This window comes from Brachyistius frenatus, unplaced genomic scaffold (genome assembly GCF_029030835.1).
Source record: "Brachyistius frenatus isolate BFR_SWC_R1_liver_20210118 unplaced genomic scaffold, ASM2903083v1 Contig_84, whole genome shotgun sequence".
NCBI classification, from domain to species: domain Eukaryota; kingdom Metazoa; phylum Chordata; class Actinopteri; family Embiotocidae; genus Brachyistius; species Brachyistius frenatus.
The window spans coordinates 1,772,478-1,794,311 of record NW_027210683.1 but is presented as its reverse complement, the minus strand read 5'-3'; the positions used below and the strand labels follow the sequence as shown (position 1 = coordinate 1,794,311).

Genomic DNA, 21,834 nt, shown 5'->3' with positions numbered 1-21,834 from the left:
GTCTGCTGGACAGCCCACCAAGCTTTTTTCTGGTAAGTAGAATTCAGTACAAATCTTCTAATTAATATTAGAGTCATTTCTTTTTTTCCACGTAAACTTTGGTGAACAGGCTTCCCTACATCAGCAGAGGAGAGAATTGCTTTCTTTTATTTTTTTGTGCAAATATTCTTCAAAACTAAGAGACACAAGACATGAAACTACTTGGTTTAAATAAGGGAGAAATTATAGTTATTGACTATAAAATGTGATGCAAACAGGGTTGTCGTGTGTCACAGATGCTTTCCTGACCTGACCGTCGACTCCATTGGAGCTATACCTGTCTCGTAAACATATGCTGATGCTTTCATGGAGGCTCCATGGTTGATGTTTACGTGGACTTTATTACATTATAGATTATCTGACAGGCTCAAGACGAGCTACAGAGAGCTTTTCCAGGTTTTCAATATGTATTGATTATTTTTGCGACCGTTAAAGACATGAAGTGGAGGTAGAAAAAGTAGAAAACCCTCATTCTTCACGTGCCGCCTCCTTTCGCTGCGTCCGCCCACACTGTACTCTCTGACCTGTGTCCACTGAGTGTGCAGCAGAGGGGTAGCCATAAAAAAAAAAAAAAAATGAAACCTGCAGCCCCTTGATAAGCATTAAAAAATATATTAAATCAATACAGGCCTTGTACTCCTATTGAAGCCGCAGTGATGTATTGCAGCACACATGAAAAGATGGGAGGTAGAAATGATAAGGAGGTGTGATAAAAAGGTTATAAAAGCAGCTTTCTGGGAATATCTCCTGGTTTTACACGGGAAAAGAAGACAATCATCACTGACAGCCTCTCATGTGAGTTACTCTGCTTTGTCTATTTTTTTGTTATACTGTAGATCAATAATGTGACAGTGATATAATTCAAACCCAAATGGCAGTAATTAAAAAAAAACAAAAAACGAATTTGTCTCCTATGAAGATTATTCCCACACATCATTCATGTTAATTTGATGCTACTTATTGTTGACGATATATTTCACATGAAAGACCAATTCATGTCAGTCTAAAATCAAAAGTGTGGTCATAATCTGTATTTATAAAAAAAAAAGGTGCACATGAAAACACTCAAGTGTGTATAAAAAAAGCAAAGAGTAAATTTCCTGTTTGTGATTCAGAAAATGCAAAGAACCAACTAGACATATTACATGAATGCTGACTAATCCTGTGTATTTGTGTTTTCATGTTTCCATCAGCTTTCAACCTAAAGAGCCTCTTTCAAGACTCATTTATTTCCAGTTTTGGCGCCACTGATACATAAATCGGGGACAATGTATATGAATCTTCTTGTACCGACTCTTTGCCTTCTTGGCACAGGTAAAAAATACTACTTATACTTACAACTGATCTGCAAAGCATCAGAAAACAAAAAAATATAACTGTTTTATTTTAATGGTGTCTTAGTAGAAATTATTTGACGATTATTCAAATAAGGTCAAATGATAGAAGTAACTTCTAACTTTGGACTTTTGGGTTCAGACGACTAAATATGATTATTGTAAAGTAGTACAATGAATATTTCGTGATTAATTAATTGGAAACAATCAGGTCATACTTTATTTGCGTGTTTTGAGTTAAACTTAAATGTCAGCTGAAGTGAAAGTATGTCCCGTGCAATAAAGTGTAACAAGGAAATGGAAAATAAATATTTTATGTTTGGGCTGTGAACACATTTACCTCTAAAATAAATCAGCAACATACTTTTAATTTAAAAGTTATGACAAGGAACTTTTGATTTTAATTATGAAATATTAGCAAATTGTTAAAATGTATTAATTATTCTAATTATAGATTAATGATGTTTTATAAATCTACATTAACTTGAGCATATTATTAAAGAAATATATGCATGTTATTTACAACTAGGCCTTACATTTGAAGGAAATGACAGAATGTAGTAGCGTTGTGGTTTTAGACCGACACTGAAGCCGTTAATGAAGGTTACCGTTTGATCAACGTCATGAACTGAAAGTCATAAACGTTGAAACTGTCGAAAGGGCGAGTCAAACTTTTTTTTGGATGCAGCTATTAAAACAAAGATTAGCTTTATTACCTGTGACATTGTCCTCAATATTAAGGTAGAATATGTGGGTCTCACACACACACAATGAAGACGATTATCTTTACTTTCAATCACTAAATTACCCCTCTAAGTACAGCTGGTTGTATCAACTCAAAGATCTGTATGACTACTTCTTCTACAAACAATCTGACAGTTTATAGATGTTGATAAAATGATCTGAAGCCGAAACCAAAGTTGAGTTGAAGTCAGTACTTGTATAGTTTCAACTTGCATCTGTTGAATGTAGCACCTGATATCATAAATCCTGAATATATATTTTAATTTGCGATCATATCGGAAACATTTTCATGATTCTGCTTCAACCTTTTCTTGCTTTTTCTGACAGTAATTCTGTGTGGAGTGCAAACTTCAACAGTTAAACGCAACATCACCACTCCCAATGCCAGTCCCACGACTCCAATGTCCACCACAACCGTGACAACCGTGACAACTGTGACAACTCGTTCCCCCGTCACAACTACACCTGTTGCACCTACAGTGACCTCACCTGGTTCCCCCGTCACAACTACACCTGTTGCACCTACAGTGACCTCACCTGGTTCCCCCATCACAACTACACTTGTTGCATCTACAATGACCACTCCGAATAAGACGACTGGTGGGTCCGACACAGAAGCGCTTTCACCTGGCGCTATAGCCGGCATTACTATCGGCAGCATCGCTGGAGTGGGTGCAGTCGGTGAGTCAACATCGTAACTCTTCTGCGTAAAACCTCATTTCTGCTTCCTCAATAAAACGTTGTCCTGTTATCCATTAACAAGGATAACACTGGATATTTGTCTGGAAATGTTTCCTTTGCACTGTTGCCTTCTTGTTGGTCAAAAGCATCTGAATAAATGCAAACAGGAAAATGAGTAAGCGTACAGTAATTCAAACCATGATTTGAATAGATCAAACGACAACAGACAATATTTGTTTTTGTAATTGTGCTATTCAGGTCTCGCTTGAAAAGAAGAGTCCAAACTGCTTTACACTTCTGGATATTAAAAAGCATTTCTCTTCGTTTCAGGTGGTGGTATCTTTGCTGCGCTGAAGTTCACTGGGATGATTTGAGACCAGCTCGTGTCAGATGGAGATTTAAAGGGTTGTTTTATATTATATTGTCTGAAAAGCCCAATTCAGACTAAAATGGTATACGCGTCTATATATCTTAGATTGCGACTTCTTGGGCCAAGATGAGGACATTTTACTACTCTGCTATTTTAATTGTCTGTGGGTCAGAAAATAATCCTTAGTTGATCAAAATGTTTTCTATTAACACATAAATTAGATTTTATATTTTCATGTTTTTCTGTTTTGGTCGATATTTCTCATTTAATGCGTTAAATGCAATAGATTTTTTTTTTTAAAGTAATCTTTCTAAATGTCCTTTTCATAAAATAACCCTTGATTTAAATGTGTAGATTTAGTTTTACAAAAATGAGCCAGATGTTATATAAAGAAGTTGCTTGAATGATGTAAGTGTGGAGGATGTGATGAATAAATTGTTGTCAGACAACAGATGAAGCTACGTAAGATGCACTCTCGTCACCTTCCTTTGTAAGAAAAAAGAAAATGTAAGGGATTAAAGAACGTCTTTTTAAGCTCAGTAATTGTACTTAAATGTTTCTGCCTTTATTTTCTCATGGTTAAAGCTGTGGTGGGCGGTTCTCTAGAAAAGGCAAAGAATTTGAACATACAGCCCCTCCTCCTGCAGTTTTAGCACCGCCCCTCTCTGTCCTAAGCTCCTCCCCCCAGACTAACTGTTCGTTTTATGAGCCTAATGACTTTGCAGTCAGGGTGTGGAAGTCATAGGTTTCAGTCTTAAGTAAGTGTTTGCAGGAAAGATACTTTCCGTCTGTTTTGCTGAATGTCGTTAAAGACTGAGAGTTAGAAATAGTTTGAGAAAATATTTTTTTGTCAAGCAACACAGCTTTCAGTCACCTTTCACTGATGTGACAGCTGTGTTGGTGGTGGAGAAGCAAAAGCACGACAGCAAAAATAAATATTTCTGTTTTATTATCTTTAAGAAAAACAAAAATATGGTCATAACGTAAAAAACAAACAGCAAAACTATTTAAATATAGATTTTTTTGTTTGTTTTTAAAGGAACTGACATTTTGTGAACTGTTTATTTTTCTTTGAGCGTTATATGAGAAGAACAATTCCCCTTTCTCATCTGTCTGTAAGAAATGAAAGCATAGAGGTTTATATTCATGGGATCGGTAAAAGGTGATTTATAATAATCAATCAGTTAGAAACTGTGGGCTGTAACGTCCTGATATAAACCAAAAGGAAGGGATTTGTAAAATATAACTTGTAAGAAATTTATTCAGCAGTTAGACAAAATTCACAAAATTCCCTTAATACGTTTCTTTACAGGTAACTAAATCTCTATCTTGTCATATTAAATTGGCATTTTTGTTGTGACTTTTGTTGTGAGTTTCATAAAATCTGACAAAAATACACCACAATTTTTTATAAATTCTGCTCCAGTCAAATGCATGATTTTGGTGCTATTCCTTCAATTGAGGTGACGAATGCGGCAAACTCCCATGATGTCAGGGTTGGCCACGTCAAAGTGGACTTTCACCCACATGAGGCCTGCACGGTTTTGTGGTCATTTGCTGTAGAACTGTCAACACGGGCAGCGCTCGGTTACTACACCGAAACAAACACCACGCAGGCAAATCACTGCTAATACCCTGAGCTGTGTGATCGGCCCATATGGTGTTGATGAGAGCCAGAGGGACTGGGAGCAAGTGTGTGTGTGTGTGTGTGTGTGTGTGTGTGTGCTGGGGGAGGGGCCTATCTGTGTGTATCTGCAAGAAGGAAGAGGAGTGAACATGATTCGGGATTATATAATTTCATATATGACCATCGGCTTGTTTGACTCACACGAAACTGCATATTTTTTAAAAAAAATATTTTCTGAGAGTTTATGAGTGAGTGTGACACTTTCTAGTATTATAATAGTGTATACATTTTAGTATTGTCATTAATTATGGTGATTTGACAGCGAAGCCACCAAAAATGTTGAACTCATGGTGGCAGTGCAGGAAATCTCAGGAGATGTCTGGGTTTCTACCTCTGTGGACCCTGAATATCTCTTTATAAACAATATATATAGTTATATTAACAAGTCTAAGCACCAAATAAACGATATATTTTTGTAAAAACAAACCAGTGAGTCATCATATCTATTTTTTGTTTATTTGTTCCCTAATAAACTGATAAACATCACTCCCCACAACCCTCATCAGGCTAACATGGCATTGATCCCACTGACCAGTGTTGTGGCAGAAGCAGTTAGTGTTACAGCGGCGGCAACACTCGGCCCCGCTCCGATGACTTTATCTTTCCCCCTCACAAATTGGCCTCGTAACCGACAGATCATCTGTCCGAGCTCCGAGAAACCAGATCGCACGCACATTCATGTTCCCGAGAGGCGTTTACGAGAGATTTCTGAGATATATTTAGGTGTTAACCGCTTCCTGTTTAGGTTCCTTTTTGCCTGCATCTTTCTGAAAATTATTCTTCAAATTTAGAAGAATATGCATCCCAGATAATTTGAGGGTTTTTAAGTTTTGTTTTATAGGGTGAAGAAGCTGACAAGGAGAATATTTTTCCAAGAAACACTTCCCACTTCTGGGAATCCTGGGGACTTAAAAATTAGTCCATGTGGTGGTAAATAAAAGCTTTTAACCTTTACCAGAAATATCAGAATCACATGAATACACACGAGAGCAGCATCAGCGTGCACAGCTCCCTCTAGTGGTGGAGAACCTCTGTTTCAGTTTTATGTGGGTCAGGGGTGTTTCTGACATAAACCCAATCTGACCACAATTTGCTCATTTTGGCTGAAAGTTCACAGCAGGCAGAGTGCACTCACTGACCTCTGACTGAACTTAACTGCAGAGGAGTTGGATGTTTGAATTACTGGTAATTAGGAAAGGAAATAACAAATTCGTAACTTTTAATTACCAATAATGCACAAATAACTTATTGCGGCCAATATTGAAGTTTATGGCTTTTTTATATTACTATCTGATATTTTTATTATTTATTTATTCCCTTTATGAAGCTGTGATTTCTTTACATTATCTAATGTATTATGTAATATTTGCTACCTTCTAACTTCTACCAGTAGTACACAATCAATATTATTCCACAGATCAGATGGCCATGTGTGCTGTTAAACGATGTCACTCATTGTATTGAGCCCACGAAAAAACTTATAACCCAACTCTCATCCTCAGCTCCAAGGAGCTTTTCAGCCTATTTTAGCATATTGTTTTGGTTTTCTGGCCTAAAAACATTTGCTCCAAACAGCCGAAAAAGTTGGTAAAAAGTTGGAGAACATATGAAGCATTTTAAGTCCTAAAAAGTTATATAGTTGGGAGACAGCAAAACAGAGGAAAAAGTAGAGTACCTACCGGATTTAGATTCCTCATGAGGACAGAAATTAAACGTAAAATTTGTACTAAAGCTCCATTAGGTAACTCACAAAGTTGTTGCAGTCCAGAAAGTCTTAGAAATATGTGTGTTGGATCATAAACTGACTGTTAAAGGCCAAAAAAAAAAAAAATCCCACACATGATCTTTTGTACTCTTTTTAGTGATTTTATAAAGAGAGTACAAGTGATCAAAAAAATGCTAATCGGTTTATAAAGTTGTTTACCAACCACTTTATAAAATGCTAATATGTTCAATGTTGTTTTTATCTTATTCTGCTGGATTATTACTGCGGTTGCCTGAGTAATAAGAGTAAAAAAATCAAATAAAACACAATGCAGCGTAAGCTCGTGATGGATTTTGATAATTTATAGACTCTGAACTAATATCGATATAAAGTCAGCATTATTTCTGGAAGAAGTATCGATGCATTCTCACACAGCTGCTTTGGTACGACTCGGCACGACTTTACCAAAGTACAGTTACATTCGCTGCGCTGTCCATAAATACTGTACAAAAATAAAATGTACTTTGACATAAAACATCACTCTCTACGGGGAAAACCATAAAGCTTTGTCAAATTACATATACAGTGTGCACTTTTAGGTACTGACATCGTATTAAATAGAATAAATTATAGATTTCAGTCTCTGTCATGCCTTCACGGGTACTAATCCATATCCATATACTCAAGTGATTAGAAAGGGTGTAAATTCAGGTCCAAGAACAGCTGCAAAATGTCCGCAAAATAAACTAAAACACACCATTTTCTGAGTCCGCAGCTGCATGCAGCGAGCTGTATATTGCAAGTTTGGACCCACAGCTGTGCCTGGAGCTCAATTTCTGCACTTTTTCCAACACTTTTTCTCCCAGTGTTGTTTGATATCCTGAAGTGAAGCGTCCACCTTTTTATCTCACTGAGCTTGTAGGTTCAAAGGGTGCTTTTCACATTCACAGTTTGTCATGGCAGGACTCTCTCCACCAGGCGGCGCTGTCTCCCAGCAGGCGGCGTCTGGACTCCCATTTTTGAGGCCTCAGTTTTAGTGAAGCCTTTCCACGGCGTCTACAGCCGACACGTCTGATATTTGCCGTGCGAGGAGGCGGCCAGCTCGTAGAAGAGGACGTAGGCGTTGCTGCTGCGGACCTGGCTGGAGGACATCGGGCTCACCCTGCGTAGAAAACACACGGCAATGAGCACTATTAAGCACACATGAACATGTCCACACATGCCTCCACCCAATCTGCCCCATAACTTTTAAAGACACACTTTTATACAGCTTCAATGAGGTCATTTTCGTTCGACAACAGATACATACAGTATCAATAAAAAAAAGCACAGCTCTCTGATAAGATGATATGTGAGGTAACAGCTGATACCTGGAGTCGTTGTAGCTGTACCACTCCCCCAGCGCCGGGTTCCTGCAGTACGCCGTGTAATGGCCTCCCAAAGTGTTTCCGGAGTGGTTGGATACGGCGTACAGGTTATACACAGGACGCTCTGCAGGGAGAGAGAGACACAACACGACGGGTTAACCTCCTGCTCATCGAATCCAGCTGACCTTCCAGAGGACATCGGTTGTCCTGCTCCTCCTCCTCCTCCTCCTCCCCCGCTCTGGTGACAGCGCGTCTCAAACACGTACCGCCGCTCTCCGAGGCGAACTCCCGCAGGTCCAGATCTTTGAGAGGGAAGTTGACGTACGTGGAGAGTTTGCTGGCTCGGATGTTTGAGTCTGAGAAGCGTTTCAGGTCTGAGAGGGAACGCCGAGTCAAGGAACACAAACTGGCTCGAAATAACATTACTCTTGAGTATAAGAATATGAAATACAAGCATATCAAATTATACTTTACATGTAAACTAGTTTATATTCAATTTAACGCTCTGAGGCCTAAAATGATCTTCGTCATGACTACTTATTTTCTTTCTTATATTATTTTGATTGTTTTTTGGTCAACAAAAGGCAGCGGAACGAGCAATAAAGGTAACACAGGTTGCTCTTCACACTGAGCAACTTACACCAAAATCATCTGTGTTTTTATGCTTATAGGCTGGTTGGACAACAGCTATCGTTCAAATGCATCTGCCTGCTGCAAGCATTAAAAAAAAAAAAAAAAAAAAGGATGCAAAGATGTGAGGAAAGGATACGAAGCACGAGAATCTGAGGGAACTTCTGGATGCTGAATCTCTTGGTGCATTTTCTTCTGGCTTTGCATCTATTGCACGTCTGAGAAAAGAGACAGACACAGTGTAGGCAGTGAGATGCTGCTCCTATATAATATATATATATATATATATATATATATATATATATATATATATATATATATATATATATATATATATATATATATATATATATATATATATATGACATCATCTTTTCTGAGAGAAGGTGAAACGTGGTGTTATCTAAGTGAAGATCCTTACAGGTCTCTCTTCTCCATCCAACACGTCCTCTTTCGTAAAAAGTCTCAGGCAGTCTTTGAGAGTCACTTCGCCTGAAATCTTCTGTGGAAGCAGAGAGTCAGACCAGTTAGACATCAGCAAAATACATCACCTTTATGAGCCTCTATTAAGTGGGCAAAATAGGATCCTTGAATTTCTTTTAGACACAAAATTACGGGTGGAAATCAGAAATCAAAAAAACTTGCGAGTGTGTGTGTGTGTGTGTGTGTGTGTGTGTGTGTGTGTGTGTGTGTGTGTGTGTGTGTGTGTGTGTGTGTGTGTGTGTGTGTGTGCGTGTGTGTGTGTGTGTGTGTGTTCCGACCTGTGCAATAGGTATCGAGAGGTCCCAAAATGGATCAAACACGGTGGAGCGGAAGCCACAAGCGCTGCAAGTCAGAGAGCTTTTTAGCTGCCCCACGAATAGATCTAAAGGCGGGATGGAAAAATGACATTAAACATGCATCCAAATTTAAGGGTGGATTAAAGTAATTATGCAGCTACGTCTTAAAAAAAAAAAAAAAAAAAAGTAAAAAAAAAAAGAAAAAGAAATCACTCACCCACTACTTTGCTGTCCTCCCTTTCCAAGTACATATTCCACATCCGCTTGCCTTTCTCTTCATCCCTGTTAAATAAAAAACAGCTGACGTCAAACTAACGTAGGATTTCAGTCCCAAACTTGCATAAAAATCAAAGTTAAAGAATTCCAGGTGTTGATAAAAGATTTTTTTTTTTTTTTTGAAGAAAATCTGTTGTTATTTAATATATTTGGAGTATTAATTCTTTTGCAAAGGCCACATAACTACAAAATCCTGCAGAGTTATTACACTTAATTACTTCCTCTTTTCTTGACCATCGCAGCCCAATCAGACATGCAGCAGTGACACGGCTCGGACATGAGTGACTTATGACTTACGAGAGGTGGTCAAAGTCCTGGATGGAGACCTTCGGGTATACTGTCACCCTGTTCACCTCATTATGGAGACCATCCAATAAGAAGCGCAGGAATTCCTGGGCATCCTGCTGACTGCAGAAGAAAGAAACTCTTACTTTACAACTACTTTTACTCTTTATTTTGAACTACATTAAGTGGATTTAAAAGAAAAGGCAGAAAGAGGAAGACTTACTTGCAGCCGACGAATTTTGGTGCGAATCTTTGGATCTGGCTCCTGAAATTAGAGGGACTGATGGCCTCGTTGTTCACCGACGTCCACAGACTCTGAGTCAGCTTTGCAAACTCTGAGACAGAAAGTGAAATAGAAAATGAGACCACAATCAAGAAAATAACATTTTCTTGTGCTACTTTTGAAGGGAGTTCCTTCAACTTTAACCGTTTGATAAAATGATGACGCAGCTTCTTTATCTTGTTAAGAGTAATCAGTTGACTGCTGCCAATAATACAATTATTTAAAGGAAAAAAAGTTCAGTAAATCGTGCTGTGGTCCAAACCATCCTAAACTCATAGGAGATTTTTACTAATCTATACCAAATAAATAACAAGTGGACAAAAACCCAAAAGAAACTGATTATTTTTAGGCACTCATGACCTTTATTATTTATGATGTGTGGCAACATAATCTCAATTTAATGTCCATTTACTTTTCACTGCATTTCATGGCCTTCATCAGAAAATCGAACTGGCTCAGGTGCTGTGTGATGCTCTAAAACAACAACACATGAACGAGCTTCATGCACTGATGAAGATGTGGATGACAGCACCAGATAAATTAGTGAGTAGTCCTCGAGTTGAGATTATTTAGTGTCAGAAATTAAGTCTAAAAAAACTAAACCAAAATCACAATTCATGCAAGGACATAAAACACAACCTATAAAAAGCCATGTTTCATGTGATCTGATTGCAGTTGAAGGGTTACGCTGCTGATATAAGTTCACCACTGACGGAGCACTAAAACAGGTCCATAAATGTTCGTCATCATGTGGTCCAGTGGCTCATCCTACCGTCCATGAGAGCAACGTTGGTCCTGCAGTTGTTGTTGAGGTCTGTGCGATGGACGTTTCTCAGGCAGTAATCTCTCAGCTCGGACGTGTTGCTCAGACATTGAAGGATGGAGTTCATGAAACACTAGAACAACAAGAACAGAAGAATTACTTAAATGAGGACTAATTCTGTGGTTTCAGTTGGCAGGTATGATGTGTACAAAGTGAAAATTACCGTGTTGCCCAGGTTCCTCAAACCCACCAGGCCCAGAGGACTCTTGTTCTGTTCAAAGAAAACAGAAGTCATTTGTTGGGGGATGATAAGTTCAACAGGTGCCACACTAAAGTTTGACAAAGCAGAAGAAACATTTGAACATGTGAACTCATAGTGATGTCGACCCTTGACCTTTAACCACCAAAATTACATCAGTTCATCGTTGGTAGGGAAGTGAAGGTTTTTGCCAAGTTTAAAGAAATTCCTTTAAAGCATTCTTAAGTAATTATGTTCATGAGAACGGGACAGGCGGACAAGAGGGACATGAGGTCACAGTGACCTTGAACTTTGCCCCCCAAAATCGAATCAGTTCATCCTTGGCATCAAGTGAATGGTTTTGCCAAGTTTAAAGAAATTCTCTTGAGGAATTATTGAGATATTGCGTTCACAAGAATGGGACAACCTTGAAAAACTTTGAATAGACACTCTACGGTTACCACGGCCAAATTTCCAAAGAATTAACAGAGGATGTTGGTCTCCTGAACTATCCTCACGTGTCAGACGAATACTGTATAACGTTTTCTTGCTGACGAGACACGTGCTGCCAAGATATCATTGGTTCTTTCCCTGCTGTACATGTCAACACATCGGCTTGCACACGGCATCAGTGTGAGGAAACTGCGTGACTGACAGTCACCCCGTTACATTCCTAAAGAGTGAATAAGCCTGGAAGGACTGAATGGCATCGATTCAACGCATCCCATACGATGCTCAGATTTTGGCAGCCATGAGTTGTGCATATCAGCTACCGTTCCCAGTGCTGTGATGATGAGATGCCACAGTGTGTCCTGACTTCTCCGCACTGATGAGCCCACCGGCCACCTCTCACACCACCGTGACATCACAGGAACATGTGATACGTACCGAAGGGGAACAAAAACAAACTACCGTCCGAGCCACGGATCAGCTGTTTTAGTTTTGGACGTATCTGGTTCCACCGGCAGTGAAGTGTTAATCATCTGTAGGCTGAGATTGACACGGGGGTCAAAAACCATGACGGAGACTGCTGATGTATCCAAGACCACGAAATGTGGAATTTCATGGTTGTCCTTGCATCAGCAATCTTCTTCATGTGAGGGTGGAAACGCTTGGAGACAACACTCAGACCACGAGGCCCCAAACTGTCAAAATATGCTTTTTTTTTTTACGGATATCGGTCATATCTCAGTCACAGCAAACTAATTCTGTAAAACATTTTGAAATGTGAACCACGTTACCATGAAATATTGCCAATTAGTTCCTCTTATAATCCAAATATTAGTATGTGGTCCAGAACTGCCTGCAGGACTGTTTTAATTCAGGCAAAAAAAAACGGGTTAATACATTACAGTTACGATCTTAAAGATCTCTTGTGTTCTCTTTGGTGACAGCTGTGGTGAAAAGCTGTAATTGCAGCCGTGATTTAGCATTTTACTTCCCAGTTAAAAGTTTCAGACTCATTAAAATAAGAGTGAGGGTCTCAGGTTGGGTTCAGGTAACAAGTACAACCTGGATTTAAGCTTTAGGCTCTTGCATAACCAAATAACAATTAAAAAATATGAATAAAATGTAATAAACATAGTCTTTCTTTACAGTTTCTATTGCTATAATATCATTAAATATCCTCCTGGCTTGAACCCAGACATCTGCTGTCGAGACATGCCACTGTGCACTTACACTCAGCAGGACATCCGGCTCATGAACACTCTTCGTGTAGTGATGCAGAGTATTTTGACTATTAACAGGCTTGTGACCTGTAGCTCAATGTCCTCAATGAGACGATGACAAGCAGCAACGCAGCCTCGTCATGCATCAACGCCTCTGCTGAAGGCAGCAGCGACGCCCCGACGGAGGCACAAATTAAGAGACAGATATGTACGCAATCAAGCTGTAAACTGAGCTCCAATGTCAGCTGACGGTTTTACTCTTCAAGTCACGACCACAAAGTCAAAGGATTTCACTTAATTCTGCAGCCTTTAATTCTCCTGTGGCACATTTGTTATCTCAGTGAATGGGTTTGATTTGTGTTACAGTGGTCAGACTCAAGTGGGTTCCACTGAATATAAGGTATCTTCAGTAAATATGAGCAGGCTAATACATGCTATTGTCCTTGTTAAGACTCAGTGGAGAGGTTTTATTAGTTGTCATAAATCTTTCCAACTCTTAAAATAGGCTTCTGACATTGTAAACTATTAACAGCCCTCCAGGCTCGAATCTTTGTTGTTGTTGCTGCTTCTTCTCTTCAGCGTTTGAAGGTGACCATATGGTGCGAGTCCCAATCTGCTGCTCTGCTGCGGTGAGTACTGACCAGCAGGGCTCGGCACACTCAGCGGGCGCCGCTTTTCTCATTCAAAACGACGCGTCCAAAAAACAACAAACAAAACAAAACAAAAAAACGGAGGAAGCGAAGCGTTCAGGTAATCTCTGTGCTCCATCGACAACTGCTCTCCACCGATTGGCGTGGCTTCAGAGAGGAACAGAGAACGCAATGTCCTGAACCAGTTCTGCATGCCTGGTCAAGGCCATATAACATGTGACGAAGGAGGCAACACACACAAACACAAACACACAAACACGATGCCAGCTATGCCACTCCCTTGGAAATAGGACAAGCATAAGTGTTTGCTGCATGACAACGGGGCTGGCAAAAGTCCAAAAGACCATCCTGAAAGTGGGCCAAGAAAAGAAAATCATAAAGATCCCCCCAAAAAAAATTATTGAGAAAAAACATTAATTAATTAACTTTCCGAATAATTGATTATTTTCATAGTTTAAAAAAGGCACATTGATGCCCTTCTCTCACTGACTGAATGCCTTCACATGTTTGAGGACAGCTGACACATGTTGCGCCCTGACGCATGTGACAAGAGTCGACAACCACGCTTACAGCTCGGCCTGGCTGGACTTCCTCTTTCAGCTCAATGCCAAATATTCACCATAATTTGGCAAACTCATTTTAGCCTCAGAGCATGCCAATATATTCACACAAAACCAAAGTGTAGGACGAATTAACATGGAACTGTAACAGTTAGTGAATTCACTGATTCGGTGAAGATTTCGTAAAAATATTTTTCGTAAACAAAATGCTAAACTCGGAGGATTTGCTGCTTTTCTTCGTGGTAGGCTGATTGTCTTTGAATGAATAGCTGTTTGACTTGATTGTTCGGCTTTGAGCTGTGCTGATAGCCATTTTTTAAAAACTGTTGTTTGTCATTTATTAATTGATCATTTTACCTGATGATGGCGCTAGATCAGGAAAACTCAACTTAGAGGATCCCCTCTACAGTCCTCCGGGCACCATAAGTGTATTTACCAAATTCGATGGTCATTTATCCACAAGTGGTGGAGACATTTCGGTCAATTTGTGTTTAAGCTGCTGAAAATTAAATTAAAGCAAAAGTTGCTGGTTCCATAAAAACACGAAGAAAAGTTAGTTAATTAGAAAATAGATGTCCAGCGTAAACACAGCAGTGCATGAGACCAATAACATATCCAACAATGTCAACAAAATCCACTCCAGTATGAACAAGGACAAAGATTATAAGTGACCTTGGAGGCTCAAACCCACATGTACACAAATGTGTGTAGGTTGTGTTCACAAAATGTCCTGTGCAGAAGATAAGTAGACAATCTGGACACGTTCCTTATCAGCAGCTCTCCTTCCTGTTATATAACTAACTTCACACTCGAGTTCCTCCTCTGATGCAGGCAACAGCTCATTCTTTAACTGCAATGTGTTCCTGCCAGGTTTTTTTTTCTCTCTTTGTGTACGTTTCTCTCTGTGTATGTGTGTGTGTGTGTGTGTGTGTGTGTGTGTGTGTGTGTGTGTGTGTGTGTGTGTGTGTGTGTGTGTGTGTGTGTTTACAGCCAGGTCTTAGTTGCTAATACGGGCCTAAAGGTCAGATTCGGTGCTTTCTTTGGCTTTCTATATGGTTTCCAAGTTTAACAAGATGAGTTGGGGGAGGGAGGGGGGAGGGGCGGGCTGTAGCTCAGCTGGTAGAGTGGGTTGCACACTAATCGGTGGTTCGATCCCCAGCTCCTCCTGTCCACATGCCTAAGTGTCCTTGAGCAAGACACTGAACCCTAAAATTGCTCCGATGGTGAACCATCGGTGTTGTAAGTCGCTTTCAGCTAAATGAAATGTAATGAGTTGAATGCATTTAGAGATAAAGTGGATTTTAGAATTTCCTTATTTAAAGGATGCACTCGTTAGTTTCCTGCAAAACTCACCCGTTCATTCACAAATTCAACAGCTCGCATGTCTTTAAATGGTTCTTTTTGTAACACTGTGGCATTTTTTTTTTTTTACTGCATAATACATAATTGGTTCTAGTTTTACTTTTGATATCTGTGCAAACATTTCCCAAAGTTATTATTGATAGCTACTAAATTAAGGCCTGAAAAAAACATACACAAGCATTGAACAAACTTTCAATCCAAAAATACACTTTTACCTATATTTTCTGCACAAAAAAAGAGATTATTACATCTTTCAGTGAAATATATTAAAGTGCAATTGAAGCAAATTTCAAAGTTGTTATTCTGTAATTGTATTTAATATTGTTTAAGTGTTGATATGAATCATCGATATCCCAAAACTAAATAATCTGATTTCAGGACTCTCCCCTCCCCCAGCCCTACCCCCTTGTCAGCGCTGAGGCCCCCCTGTAAATATATGTGGTGACGCCCCTGGTAAACTACAGTTTAACACACAAGTGTATACAAACTTTTTTTTTTTAAGTCAGTGAGAATCAGGCAGCCTTGAAAAGATAAAAAAAAAAAAAACACCAAAAAGGTTTTTCAGGATACAGAAGGAGGATGCTTTGAGAAAAGGTGAGACAGATGCAGAGGTGCAGCGGTGCTGGACTCACCTTGGCCTGGTTGATGATGAGACCCATGAACGTGGACACCAGCATGGACCGGGACAGCGCCGGGCTCTTGCGCCGCAGGTCCGGCTTGTCTGCGGGGAGAACGGCCGGGAGCTCTTCCGGTACTGTCACCGTGTAGGAGTGTCGCAGAGACGGCATGTTGGCGCTGATGAGCGGTGTCCGACACCAGGGTGGCAGTGTCATCCGATGCAGCCGGACACAGGACCGAAAGGCTCTTTACTGAAGCTGAACTCAGTGATCAGGGGGAATAAATGGATGATGACTTCAGGCGCGTGTCGTCCTGCTGCAGGTAAGTTGGTCTTTTCCTGTCTTTTCCTGTCTCGCACCTGTACGCAACAGTCCTGTGTTGAGGAGTAACACACCGCTGGCGTGTGTTGGAGTTTTTACTGCGTGCTGTATAATCGTCTCCTCCCACTCCAAATGACTGATGGTGCCTTTAAGTGCTGTAGGAAACATCAGAACTGTGCTCCTGGTGCATTGGCAGGAAAAAAGAAGCTGGGAAAGAGCAGTAATACAATAATAATATATAAAAAAAAAAAACCTGAACAAGTCCTGCATCTAACAGCACAGTATAACTGGTAACTACATTTAGGTAGGGCAAAAAAAAAAAAGCAGCAATGTTTTCCCACTTAATGGGAGTAAAAGCACCACAGAATAGTTACTGAAAATTAAGAAAATCTCTTTCTAGGATGATACAGTGACTTAATATGTGAAATCATTGGTATGCATTAATGGCTTTCATTTTTGTCAACATACTCAGGAGGGAGCAGCAAATTATAGTGTTCAATTGTACCAAAGTACTTTTAATTACAATAATTCATTTTTATGTTAAAACTTCCACTTCCCTCCATTTCAGACAGAAATAATGTACTTTTTTTTCTACAACATTTGACACTTGTAGTTACTAGCTACGAGATTATTGATAAAAAAAAAATGTTATTAAAACACTTGTCGAGATTTATGAGGGACAATCAAACATCGATTTTTTTTTTTTGGGGGGGGCTATAATTAGATTTTGAAGGCAATACTTAAGCACTCTTACTTCAGTAAAAATTGGAGTGAATGACTTGTAGCTGAGTATTTCTAACAGTGGTTTCAATCATAGTTGTCAGGATAATAGCTTTTAAGTCATTTTACTCTGAAGGTTACAAAGATTGTGTCTCGTGTTGTTTCCACAGAGGCATTAAAAGAAAATTGTGTGATCTTGAGTGCTCAGGAGTTTTTGTTGTTGTTGTTGTTGTTTTTTTTTACACAGACAGACACTTTAAGGAAATAGCTCTGTAGTTTCAAGCCAATAGCACAAGTGTAAGATTTGAGTTTATTCACTGCTGCAGTCAGCACATGATAATGATGAAAAAGCACTTTGTGTGAGGGACCATGTACTGGAAGCGTCATCACAGATGTGTTTTGAGGAAATTTAAGGACATTCAGCAACAACAGCATTAAACGGGAGACGGAGGAAAAAGTATTTCTGCTCACGGTCTGACTCCGCTCAGCATTTAATTCACAATTCTTTCACAAAATGGTGTTAAAAAAAACGCTACAGTTAGCTTTTTACATAGATGAAAAAAATATTGCTTGTTCTATTGGATTTTGGAGGATTGAAAATACATCATTTGTTGGCAGAAAATAATAGTCCTCATCAGCTTTAATCGCCCCAAAAAAACCTGCTCTTATAGCAGAGAGTCTTGCTGATCATGACTCTGATCTTTAGACTGTGGTTTCTGATTTAACACAGAAACAGCTCTGGCTGATAAGAGGCTCAATAACTTCCCTTTACATTTTTACAGGTGTTTCAACCTGCTATGCTTTCATCTTGTGGCCGTAACTCTGGGAGCATTAAAACTTTTGAGCAAAGTCTAGAATTTTCTGAGTCACATAACGACGTACTTATTCGTAGAATTTGGTTTTATATCGTTCACCTGTATAAAGTTGAAGCTTGACCTTGATTGTAGCAAAGGAAGAAACCAATAATATATATATGATGTAACTTCTGGAGATCAGGAATATTTGCAGCAACGTTGATGGCAATCGGAACAGAAACTGACTTGTAACGTTTCAGACATGCGGTGCAACTACGTCAGTGAGGGAACACCTTAAACTACTCGTATCCAACAGCAGCACTGAGTAGAAGAAGGTCCCACATAATTAACAACCTCATAATTAACCACCCACATGCACGGAGGAGGAATGTAACCTGCTAACTTCATCACCTTCCTGTCGCGGCTGATTCTCACAGCAGGTTCGACCGTTTCTTTTTCTTTATTATGACTTTTTTTTTTTAAATTATTGGTCAGGTTGCAGGGTTATCACATCAAGGTGAACCCTTTGTGCACTTAGGTGGCGTGAAGGAGGATAATCTCAAAAGTATTTAAAGTTTTGCAACACGTTGGCTTAGTTTAAAAGACAAAACATGTTGTTGTTGTTCCACCTTTTGAGCCGTCTTCAGCAGCAGGGCTGAACATGGTCAATGAGTGGCAGGTTATTGGCTTACAGGTCAACTACTGACCAGATTGCCATCGTGTTTGATAACCCTATGACCTTTCTTGTAGCGCTAACACTGACTAATGTTTAGCATTTATGATATTTACCATGGTTAATATTTTAGGTTAGTCTGTGAGCGTGCTAAAGTTTCAAAATTACAGCATAAAGTAGAGCTGAGGATCTTGGACGTGTTGTAGATGTTTGGTCCCAAAAACAACCAGCGGACAAACCGAGAGTTTGACCTGCTGGTAAATTATGGGATCGCCCGAGTTCTTACAGTTTATCATGAATCTGTGGACTAAATATCATGTCGGTATGTTCCAATAGCTGCTGAGAAATCTCAAGACTACAACCTCATGGTGGCGCTAAAGGGAAAAGTCAGAAGGAACACTAAAGGTATTCAAATTCAAGCACTCATCTGATAGATATCAAGATGTTCCCAAAAGCGTTGACCTGATGGTGGCGCTAGAGGACGTCAGCACATCACCAAAGCCTTCATGCTGTCATCCTCTGGGGAGCATGAATATCTGTCGCGTAGGGATGTCAAAGATTAATTGGAAACAATTCATCCGATTAACGATATATTAACAGATTTTGCAGACAGAGGGACGTTGGTTTTAACTGTCGGATTAATGTTCTCTAGATTTGCTGTAGTACCCGGTTGCACCACCAGAGGGAACTTCTCACGGTCGAATGAGGAGTTACAGATGCATGCTCGCTCCTTCGGGCCTGCAGCCTGAAGTTGTTGTCCAGTTTAGCAGGAATTTAGAAATATGCCTTCTTTTATGAACAATTCATTACCAACTGTAAGTTAAGGAAACTGTTTAAAATGTGCACATATATTTAGATTTGGACCACAAGTGAAGTGTTCACAGGAGGATTAAACTGGACGAGATCAGCTCTGTGAGCACGATAAGAGCCGTTGTTAATGATCACCTCTGAATGTCGCGTTACGCAACGAGACAGAGTACGCGCGTGCCATAAAAACGAATTATGCCGCGGACATGCAGGATTGAGGTCGCTGCTGTTTTCAGCGGGAGAGGAAAGGCAACGCGAAGGCACGCTCCCCCAAAAACATAATTACAATCACACCCTCCTCCAAATCAAAGCCGATCCACTCACGCAAACGCACGGCGAGGCGAGGCGAGGCGAGGCGAGGCGAGGCGAGGCGAGGCGAGGCGAGGCCCACATACACACACATGTAAACGAGGGAACACCTTTAAGTACTACTCGTGTTTGAACAGGGAATCCTTTTTCTCTAAACTCTGCGGTTACCTAAACTTTACACTGAGTCACTCTCTCAGGAACAAAGAGCAAATACCAGCAGCGAGATGAAATATGGAACACATGCATGATAAGAAGGCTTTAGATGTTCAGTGTTCATTCAGTTAGCATCCACGGTATCTGGCTCATAGGTGACTACAGAAGAAAAGTTTGAGTAGAAATATGAATCATTTATCGTGCGGGGATATATTTTAAGAGAGGGGTATAATAAAAAGGTTACTCTCTTTTTTCTGCTGCTTCTTCCATCAATAATTGATGTGCTTGCAGAAAAGATTCGAACAGAAAATGTCACAGATGACGATGTGTAAACATAAATGTGCAGAAAAATCTTAATATCTTGGGAAAACAAATCCCATGTTGATTTTGATGTTGTTGTTTTCATGCTCTATAATTGCCTGAGGAAATATCAAATGAAATAACAAATTACAACAATCGTTTCAGTGCAGCAAATATTTAGTGACAATAATAACCAACAGCTACTTGAAAGAGAGTGATTCAGATACTGTACCTCCACACACCCACAAATACACACCTACAAACTTACGTAACCACAGATACACAGCACAGGTCAGCATGGGAGGGAAAAACCAGGCCGGGCACTTGAACCGTGTTTTGAGTGGCAACATGTCAACAACTCACACATTTGAACGGCATTTGAAATAGTTTCAGCTGCGCGCTCTCCAAACGCGTCTTCTGCTTTCTGTAAATGTCACCTGGAAACCAGCTGAACGTAAACGCAGCTGCAAAACATCAGACATTTGATCGTTACAAGTTTTATCAGTTGCGGTTTGATTTGAGTGTTTACCGGGTTTAAAATTCCGTCTGCATTTTATTTTCTATCTGCTGTAAACTATTGTTTCCTCTTCTGTTTACATGTGAGTGTAATTTTCAGAGTTGCTGAGTGGGATCCGTTTTGCCGGCTGCTTCGTGCTCTTTAAACTGAAGTCGTGTTTCCTTGCAGTGGGAAGCTGCAGCTGCGTCTTCTCCCTTTTTTTTTTTTGCATGCTTTCACCTTCAGTGTAGCTTTTTTGCTTTACTTAGACTCTTATATCACAATGTGGAGGGAGTGGAAAGCCTTTGGCAGACCCTCAAGTGTTGTTGGAAGTCCTTCAAATCCATATCAGAAAATTTATTTCTATTTGGTAGAAAAAGTATTTGATTTTCATTATCTTTTCCTAATTTTTTTTTTTTTTTTTTTTTTTACCTTTAATCCTTTTTAAATTGTCTATTAAGAAGCAGAACATGAATTCTGTGCAAAGCTGGCATCTCTCTTCATTTGGCCTGTAAGAGGAGGTCCTGCCCTGTTTACAGCTGAGTCACACAAACTGATTTACAGTCAGACACTATGCGAGGGACTTTATGAGATTATTTACAGTGTTGTATAATATTTGACAGCTGGTCCACTCTGCAATATATTTATTCAGCTGTAAAATGTTCTTTTAATATTTAATAGGAAGCGATTGACATTACTACCATCTTTATTTATTGGTAAGCTCTGATTTGGTTGGTTTTCATACACTTTTATGTTCATGTTGTGTTTTAAAGATGGTTTCTCTCCCTTTGTGCTCATTGTACTGCTTCTGTGTGTTGTGTCATTTAATATATTATTATCCTCATTTTTACAGTTTTGCTGCAACTCTTGTTTACAGTATTTTAGTTTAATAAAATATTCGTCATTAAATTTGTTTTACGATTGTGTACCTGAAGAATCAGGTTGTTGTTGTTTTTTATCTACGACATCTATCAGAAGGAGTTTCGGCTTGATTGTGGCAAAGGAAAAAAAACAAACAGTAATATTATGATTTATCTTCTGGAGATCAGGAATATTTGCGTTAATTGCATAATAATCACAGGAACTGATGTGTTTGAACAGTGCAGCCCGACCTACTTTCTTCCACCCACACTTTAATTAACAGACACTTTGAAACGTCACTGACGGTTGATGGATGACGGCATGTTACGCCGTGGAAAGAATTCACTGCAATTGATTTCG

At 39.5% G+C, this 21,834-nt stretch overlaps 1 protein-coding gene and 2 long non-coding RNA genes across 4 annotated transcripts in view; 2 read left to right on the top strand and 1 right to left on the bottom strand.

Moving 5' to 3' along the window:
• Nucleotides 1-3,683, top strand: LOC138627391 (uncharacterized). Its single transcript, XR_011311383.1, has 4 exons — nt 1-32; nt 1,233-1,353; nt 2,445-2,798; nt 3,129-3,683. It is a non-coding gene; the product is annotated as an uncharacterized lncRNA (long non-coding RNA).
• Nucleotides 3,684-6,901: 3,218 nt separating this feature from the next.
• LOC138627398 (ubiquitin carboxyl-terminal hydrolase 2-like) lies at nt 6,902-16,256 on the bottom strand. The gene is made up of 12 exons (XM_069709690.1): nt 16,056-16,256; nt 11,167-11,214; nt 10,953-11,076; nt 10,121-10,232; nt 9,910-10,020; nt 9,554-9,618; nt 9,319-9,422; nt 8,979-9,059; nt 8,697-8,775; nt 8,194-8,301; nt 7,931-8,051; nt 6,902-7,722 (listed from the first exon to the last, which is right to left on the bottom strand). The coding sequence occupies exons 1-12, from the start codon at nt 16,254-16,256 to the stop codon at nt 7,617-7,619; spliced, it is 1,260 nt and encodes a 419-aa protein (XP_069565791.1). The 3' UTR covers nt 6,902-7,616.
• A 19-nt stretch (nt 16,257-16,275) lies between these two features.
• The window catches only part of LOC138627400 (uncharacterized), an 8,471-nt gene continuing 2,912 nt past the window's right edge, over nt 16,276-21,834 (top strand). For both annotated transcript variants that reach the window (XR_011311384.1, XR_011311385.1), the window contains exon 1: nt 16,276-16,362. This is a non-coding gene — a long non-coding RNA (uncharacterized lncRNA). The remainder of the gene's footprint in view (nt 16,363-21,834) is intronic.

Excerpts from the sequence above, each read along its gene's own strand:
- LOC138627398 (XM_069709690.1), bottom strand. The coding sequence starts at position 16,256 with ATGACACTGCCACCCTGGTGTCGGACACCGCTCATCAGCGCCAACATG. Across the intron at positions 8,302-8,696 it reads CCCTCAGATTCTCGTGCTTC|ACCTGAAACGCTTCTCAGAC; the intron begins GTATCCTTTCCT and ends GTTCCCTCTCAG. Across the intron at positions 8,052-8,193 it reads GTTCGCCTCGGAGAGCGGCG|AGCGTCCTGTGTATAACCTG; the intron begins GTACGTGTTTGA and ends CTCTCCCTGCAG.